Source organism: Aplidium turbinatum, chromosome 5, assembly GCF_918807975.1.
Source record: "Aplidium turbinatum chromosome 5, kaAplTurb1.1, whole genome shotgun sequence".
Taxonomy (NCBI): Eukaryota; Metazoa; Chordata; class Ascidiacea; order Aplousobranchia; family Polyclinidae; genus Aplidium; species Aplidium turbinatum.
In genome coordinates, this window is record NC_137476.1 from 35,642,490 (window position 1) to 35,651,197 (window position 8,708).

At 40.6% G+C, this 8,708-nt stretch overlaps 1 protein-coding gene across 1 annotated transcript in view; it reads left to right on the forward strand.

Moving 5' to 3' along the window:
- The window catches only part of LOC145770378 (uncharacterized), a 61,327-nt gene extending 52,879 nt beyond the window's left edge, over positions 1 to 8,448 (forward strand). Inside the window, exons 6-7 of the mRNA XM_082582010.1 lie at positions 4,862 to 5,123; positions 5,991 to 8,448. Coding sequence (XP_082438136.1) covers positions 4,862 to 5,123; positions 5,991 to 6,553 — 825 coding nt within the window. The 3' untranslated portion in view covers positions 6,554 to 8,448. The remainder of the gene's footprint in view (positions 1 to 4,861; positions 5,124 to 5,990) is intronic.
- The last annotated feature ends 260 nt before the right edge of the window (positions 8,449 to 8,708 follow it).

Sequence of the window (8,708 nt, forward strand, 5' to 3'; positions counted from 1 at the left end):
TCTTGGGATTTGATGGTTGTTTGAAATAGCCCCAGTGGATTGGGAATGACTCCGGCCTGGTATTTGTCAACATGTTCTTAAATATCATCTATTAGTTTGCATTGACACTAGACATTAATTTCCCCTGTTTTGTGCTGCCAGAGAATGCGTGTCAAGCATCGGGCATGATGGTGAAATGTCTGTGTGTGTGTTCTTCAATATACAAAACAGACGAGAGCTAATCTGTATGTTAGAGACTGTTCCAACAAATACAACTTCTTGGATGTGCCAACTCGATTTTCACTAGAAGTCGCGTGGCAAAAGAAAACACTGTATATGGAAATCTATTTTTGTCTACTAACACCGCCTCACTATCAACTTCGCGGACCTAGTTTGGCGAAACCATGCTGTGTGTTCTGTGTACAAATTCTTCCATGTTGAGTTTTGGCGGCCCAGACACGAAATTTACTCGTTCTATCTATATACCGCAAAGGATGAAACAGGCTGTAAAGGTTACTTTGGTATTGGTGATTCAATTTCATGTGTATTCTGGTCACGTATTATGTTGTCTGTGTGTTAGACGGGCCACCAGTTATTTTTTTCATTGATTCTCCTGCATACGTTGAATCAATGTAAAAAGTACTGATTTACTGGCTGGGCATTGATGAGTTTTGTGAAGCGAAAGCATCGTCGTTGCTAGAGACCGTGATGACAGACGGCAAGTGTCGTGTGCAAATCCACTGCATTTTCGATTGACTTTGAGAGTGCAGACCAGCACACTGCATTCTGAAATACGGTCAGGGTTTGTCAGACAGACTACGTGTCCAAGTCATCAACGGTTGCAGAACAATAAACACACAATTCTGCGTTGAAGAAACGTAGTTTTTATGTGTATTCCGTTCTGAAAGTTGCTGTTTGTATGGAGAAGAGCAGGTAGAAACACAGAACTGTTTCAGTCGGCTGTGATCTAAATTAGGTTTACGTTATACAGTGTATGCCGGTCTGATCATTGCAAATACTCAGCAAGTCAAAAGACCAGGTAAATGTCGTGCAAAAGGCACCATTTGTGAAGTGATTAGCCGTTTCACTTGTACACACCGGATACAGAGTTTTGTTTTAACTCTTGTGACGTCACTATCATGCACGTACGTGTGTGGTAAGACGTGCTTGGTGGAAGGTCAGGACGCTAATCGTCGTTTGTGCTTTGACTACAGTTAAAAATTTAAAGAAATACCTTTTGTCGTGGTTTTATGACAACATTTCTTTTTTTGTTGTGACAAAATAAGTGCACTCTTTTGTTAAAACCTGAACCGGAAAAGCCGGAACATCGATCTCTGCACTTCAAGCTGGCTACCATTCTAGCACCTTGCCAGCCATAGTGAAGGTTTCGTCTAATTCCGACTTATGCATATGTATCTGAAGCATTAGGGCGCACCATCTCAAGTGATTGAATTCACAAAAGTATGATGTTCTTTCTGCTTTGCTTGTCCGTTGGCAGTGTTGTTGTTCAAGGTTTGACTAATGATTCAACTTTGCGGTTGCGTCTGGAACACATGCCCGATAAACAACAAATCTGTTTTCACTTCTCATCAGCATTATTTGATTGCATAAAACGTGACACCTTTTCAAACAAAGAAGCGTCTCAGAATTCTTTTAGTTGACTTGATGCCAGGAAAATATGATGGATTGAGGCCGGAGCTTGTTTTTTTATCACATGTGTAAGTCAGGTTAAACGTGTCCCGAAGTGTAGTTATGTTTTTCTTAAACAAGATTTTGGCCTGGTTCGTTTACCAAAGATTCAGTGACCTGCTATCCCATGAGAGTCTTTATGGTAATGAAATATTTTGATTTATTAGTTCACAATGCAATAACGACGTATAATGTTCCACTTTAACCTTCTATTGACAGCACCCACTTGCATTAGAATTTGTATGTTGGTAAAAATCTGGAACTGCAAGAATTAGCAAACATTGATCTATGGATAGTTTGGTAACATGAGCAGTGGGTTTGCACTTATCGTCAGTACAAAGAGGGTTATAGTTTTCACTTTACTGAGCACATACAGTTTGAGATTTGTTAATTAATGATGAAAGTGCCACTAACATGTGGCCACCCACCCTCCTTCATGAAAGAATTTCCCTAATTGCAATGACAAACAAACTTACTGACCTTGTCTCGAAAGTGGCAGCAAGCCAAAGTCTAGCTTGGAGAAAATTGCTTTCACTGTTTAAATAGCGATGCTTGCTATAGGGAAAATTCATACTACTTTCTTGAAAACGTTTTTGTTCAAATTGGGCCAGTTACATTCTTGTGTAGCTTAGTTTTTCTCCTAACCTTTTACATTCTTTTCACATTTGTGTACGTCGAATCAATGCAAAAAGAACAGGCTTTGAAGAATGAGATGGTTTAATTACTTTTTTGAAATAGTATTTTCACAGTCTTATCCGTGCGCAGCGAGTGAGTGGCAGGATGTGAAAAGTTACCGGATACAACGCAGTCTGATGACGAAACGCATGCAACAGACCAGGCTTCTTGTCATTATCAGTTCATTCGTCTGCAGGGCAAGTCATAAGCAGGTCACACCAGCAACGGGTGGATGGACAGTTGTCCAAGCTGGCTTGATGGGTTTTTCGGCAAAGGGTATTAGTTACTTTTTCACTGCTGTTTTAAACAATTGACTAAGCTTTTAAGGCGTCGAAACAGTTTTAGTCGTTTTCTGCTGTTTTTTTTTTTAATTATTTTAGTCTGAGTTACTTCTCAATCTCAAGTCACTCATTCGATTTTGACCGTCATATGAATAAACACAAACAGAGCATTGAGGCCTTAGTACCGAGTCGAGTGTATGAGGGAACTGTATACAGTGCGATATTGTGACAGTTGCTGATATAATAGTTCGTGAGAATGAGGGAAGGCTGGCGTTGTTGTGTTTCTCGAATCTTGATCAGTTTGAATAAAAGAGAACTTAGAGTGCTTACAGACCTTGAAACAATGTGTGAAGGTCGACTATCTAGTTGGATGAGAGTGATAGTTATTCCTGCTTTTCAACCTTACTTTTGTAAATTTTAATTTTTCAAAACTCTCGTAAAAAAATTTAACCTGATAAATTCAGCAATTTTGTTTAGATTATGTTGCTGTTGTGAAACTAATAACAAAATACTCAAGTATTGGTTGTACTTGAGCAACATACCAGCAGCCTTGACCAATAGAACTTAACGCAGTCACAATAGTGTACAGAATGATTGCCGTGATCGTTTGAGAAGCGTCAACTTGAAATCAAATTCTGCAGGCAACGCTGAGGATCGTGTCGGTTGCGGCTCTGCGTCTTCTGATGGTTAGGGTTGGGTGCAAGTGGTACAACTTCTGTGTATAGCAACGTACTTTTGCTGTGCTATACGTAAGTGAATTTTAACAATAACATCCGCTTTAAATGCATCATTCAGAAGAAAATAGCCTCAAAAACAACAAATTGGGCGAATGTTTTTGATGCAGTCATAAATAAGAGGGCTCGTTAAAACAAAAAGTCGTTGTTTTTGAGTTTAGTCCAAGCGTCTGTCTGGTTTGCTTTGCCATTCTTGTTCCACTTATTTAACTGTACGTTAATAAATATATGCTCGTTACAAACAAATTTCATTCAATCGTGTTGCGGTGTATGAAGGTTTTATGTGAGTTAACTATCTTACGTTTTTATCGTTACCAACTTAAGAGATTAGAAGGCTTGAGAAAATATGACTTAGTCACCGCAGCACGACGCCTCAGTAGTTGTTATTGGTAGCGTGACGAGTCGAGTAGATCGTGACCAGTAGACATTCGATCTCTTGTCACGCGACCAACCCAAACCACTTTAGTTTTGTCCCGGTTTGAAAAAAATGTCCCAGCTGTAGTTCTAGCGATCACAAAGTCCGCTTTTTTTTAGAAACGTTTTCTTTTTCATCTGTCTGTGGTGTTGTAAAACTTCCTTTTTCAGTCGCAGAACTTTCTCATTCAGTTTCTACTTTCAAGGGTAGTTTCGTTATAGGTTTGGGAAGAACAAGTCCTTACAAAGCCTACCTTGATGCGATTCTTGCGTTACCACGACCTAGCGGCTGTTAACACAGAGACACTATAAGGGGCTTGCCAAGACAGCGGCGCACCCGTTGTGTGTAGGGGGGATAAGTGTTTCGGGCAGTTTGATACTAGTCATTCTACGAGAACGGTTCCTCGTTTTTCAGTCCAGTTGAATACAAAGATTTTTAGTATTCAGCATTTGTCATGTGTGGTGGAGAAGTCCTGCATTGTCCGAATAGTTGCAAGGGTTGGAGTAGATCATGGCCACCTAGTAGAATAGAGTAGAAGGTTGCGTTGCATCAGATGCGTTTTTAGATCGGACTGTTCTATCAGCTGTTTATCTACTTGTCTGTCGTGTTGCAACTATAATTCATTCTCATGTGTGTTGTCATAATGGAGGAAAAAAACAGGGTTATCATTTGCCTGCTAAGATAAATAAGTCCCAACTACCGCTTTACTACAGGTATCAATGCAGTGCAGTGATTTGGAAGCCAATTAAATGACTACTTCTGCAGCTTTGTCGTTTGCATCTAATTAGCATTCTTGAGTACTTGATTAATTAATGCAATTGCTCTGACACAGCGCCAATCATAGAAGCGTCATCCGCATTTATATAACATTTGCCAAGAAGATCTGTTTCGTCAGAGCAAAATATTTTGTTCCGTTGTAGTACCACCCAGACAACAAAATTCATCATTTTTACAATAATTCAACGTTTGCAGACTTTGAATCAATGTAAAAATGACGAGTTTTGCTGTCTGAGAATAGAATGGAGCATTGTGTTAGGTTTGCAAGGTTCAATAGCGACACAGCTCTTGACAGTTTTCTTGTTTTGCAGAGCCGTTTACCTGAGGATATGACTCAGAGTAGATCTTGTTGTTGTGCTGGAAAATACAAGAACTTCAAACCGGTCACAAAAAGTAGCAAGCCATCTCAACAGAACGCAGACTTCCTTAACCAGTGTCAACATCAGTCCAAGAAAAGTCAAAAGCTCCGAAGAAAACGAGACACCAAGCGGTGCTGTTGCGGAAAGCTACCCGATCACATGACGTCCGAGTCACATAATCATCTGACCAATAGCAAGCGACCAAACGACAACGGTGAGTTTTTTTTTTCATCAGCCTGGGATCAGTTTCATCATCATCATCATAATCCATCGTCGGTTTGTTCCCCACTAGTGGGGGTGGCCGATTGTTTCCGCGCAGCAATTGTTTTAATCCCTTTTCTCCATTTCACCCTGTCCCTTGCATCTTCCTCCTTCAGTCCGACTTTTTTACATTCATCCTTCACTTGTTGTTTCCACGTTCTTCTTGGACGACCGCGTTTCCTCTTTCCATCCACCTTTAGATCTAGTGCTTTTCTAAGAAAACTTCCTTCCTCCCTCCTTATCACATGTCCATACCATCTTACTCCATTTGCCCTTGCCAGTTGGTCTATGGTCTCTCTCATCTCTAGCATATCCAACAATTCTTCAGTCCTTTTTTGTACCACAGAACAGACCCAACCAGCAAATGAGTATTTTTTTACATCGATTACAGTAATTTTTTACAGCAATTTTTTTACAATGTGCACAGACGTTGAATCAATGTAAAAAAAACACTCAATCGCTGGCCTTTCTTTGGTTTGAAACAAGTAAAGTGGGCAGAAGTCTGTTTTGACCGAATGCATGACCGGCAAACAACAACACGAATTGTCCAATTTTCCCCACCGCAAATGGAGAATTGCTATGAAAATCATCGTTTTCAGTTGGCTGAAAGGTGTTTATGATGGCTTTGACATTTGCACCCGGCCATTGTGCTGTGTATTCTTAGAGAATCTAAATCAGATATCGTGTGTTGTTTAAATCACTATCGTCTCGTTAGCGTCTGGCTGTGTCGTGCATGGGTAGAAAAAAACATGCAGCGCCGTTGCCTTGGGCGGCGATTGTAATCTGTCTGGCTCTTTGGTAATTTTGGTTTGATTGACAGGAACCATCGCTCGACAGGACCAGTCGTGCTTTTCCAAGTACAACGGACTGATCAACAACCCACACAGGCAAGAATATGCAATCTCTCCGTCCGTCCTATCTTCACACCTTCCTGTTGCCGCCCAGACGTTTAGCAGAAGACTCTCAAAGCATGGAAGGGGAGGGGCAATCGAATCCACATGTCACAAGGCCCCACCAAACCGTGCTATCATAGAAAACGACGGACAACGCATCACTTCTGTCAGTTATGGCGAGTACCAGGTCACTGATGTGACTGGACGCTGCCACCTAGCGGGACAACGACCGAACACTGGTGGGAGAACATCGGGAAACCTTCCAAAGTATTCGCGGGAGGACAACTCCGCTTTTCCGGCAACAAATCTTCCGCAATACCGAGGTGTTGCGCATCCTCGCAATCATTCACCGCCAATTGAATCGGCTTTGCTATTGCGTGAAAGGACATATTCTCCCCAGGTTACCAGAGGGGTAACAGATGATCTACCCCCTGAGTATTCAGAACCCCCGGCCTATTCTGCGTTGCTTGTTGAAAAGCAGTGGCGCTAATAGTTTATTTAATGATTGAAAATGAAACTATGTTTTATTGCAACGTGTTTTTAATGTGATGCAAACAAGTTTTTATTGCTGAGGTTGCAAGTTTCACATTCCCATACCGATAAGTTCACAAAAGATTCGATGGAGAAGGTGTATAAGGTAATGTGAGACAGGAAAATTCGTCATTTTTTACATTGATTGAACGTATGCAGACGTTAAATCAATGTAAAAATGGCGTATTTTTCTGTCTGGCAGTATGACGTGATCCATCATTGATATTGCAAGCAGTTCTCAACTTACTAGAACGAGTGGAAACAACACGGCTTCTTGTTGATGACATGTCTGGCCGAACATCGATTTAATTTTGCCGTCGCTTTTATGCAAACGTATGTTGAATAAGTGTTGGGAAGTGGTTTAAATCCAAAGTTCAGGTGTTGATTTAATACTACAAGTCATCGGTGATGTTGTAGGTGGTATTTTGCTTGTAAAATGTTGATTTGTGATTTTCAAAGCACCTTGAGTTTCGTCACCTCATACTGTTACCTTCACTCAACTTGCCATAGTGAGACCATTGACAACCGCGTCATCTTCTGAGGTCTTTGCCGCAATCTGCGCTAGAGTTCTTTTATAACTTCGTTGTTTTTCGTTGGTTTCTTACAAGGTTGGTTCGACGCATTATCCGCATTGTTTCGAGACATAGTCCCTTGGTGTTTTACACTTATGGTAAACAAAAAAGAAAGTACGTATTGACCCGCTTGCAAAGCGGTCACTCAATGCATGAGCGTACGAAAGCTTCTAGATCTTAGAATGTGACATTTGCCGAGGTCACGTGATAAGTTCTTGATGTATTTGGTCAGTTTAACGGGCCAATCAAACTGCTTGCTTGTATTGCAGTGTTTGGTCATTGACGTAAAACGTCGACATTTTGTGTTATCACAAACGTCATTTTATCTCATTTGTGGTGAAATGGATGTTGTAGTAACGCAAAATAATGTTGTTTCAATCAAAAATTGCGAACTGTGAGAATTATTCCCAGCTAGCAAAATTCGTTCTTATTACATTGGTTGAACGTCTGCTGACGTTGAATCAATGTAACAATGGCTGATTTTGCTGTCTAGGAACTCATCAATAGATGGGATGCGGAACATTGTGGATTGGAAATCACTATTTTTTACCGGCCACCGAATTCGAAAGTTCCAAGGTGCTTCATTGCTTTCACTAGGACGAATGGTGCTTGAAAAGCGTTTCAAATATGTTCTGTTGATCACAGCGAGAGATTCACTCCGTTTTACGTGTAGATTTTGAGTCAGGGTAAATAACGGGCCTGTTTTCTGGCTCTGATGCCATTTTCCGACAAGTGTAAACTGCAATTTTTTCTGCATCCCTTTCAAGTAGGACTTACGACCTGCCAGTTTGCGCCGTATCTATCGTAACCGAATTGATGTAAAAGATATTAACACAGGATATATTTCTGTTCGGATTTTTACCTTTATTGCTGCAGGTTTTGAACAATGATTCGCGTCGCCATTATGACGTTGTTAACAAGGTTTACAAATTTCATTTTTTTGTTTATATTGCGTCAAAGACGATGGATCAACGTGGAAAAAGAAAAACTTTGTTGTTTTTTACTATTTCTTCAGCTCAACTTGTGGCGTCGTGATGTTATTGCAGGAACTGTTACACTTACAATTTGTTTGATTCAAATTATGTTCTGGCCTCGGATGAAGCAATCGTATTGATGCTCTGCTTAAAAGTATAGACGCTCCTTCGTTGGATCAACGTTGTTATTGCTGTTATTTTCTTTATGATTTTGTTAATAGTTTGGCGAATTGTGAATTCGCTAAACTAAAGAGAAGCTATTGTTTACTATATTTGACAATGAAAGACAATACATCTTGGTATGCATATTTGCCTTCTGGTTTTAGTGCATTGCAAGGTCATACCCAGACAGAAAATCAACCATTTTTACATTAATGGTGCTTGCCAGAAACAAGTCACTTGGAAATCAGATCAGAGCGACCCCGATGGGATGAAAGAGCAGATTTCGCAACGGATCAGATCAGTAGATAGCTTAATACGTGTCGGTGACGTCACAATAGGCATGCGTCCGTCGCCAAGACGCGACTTGCGTTGCTACCGGTGGTTGGACGTAATGAAACGCAACTTA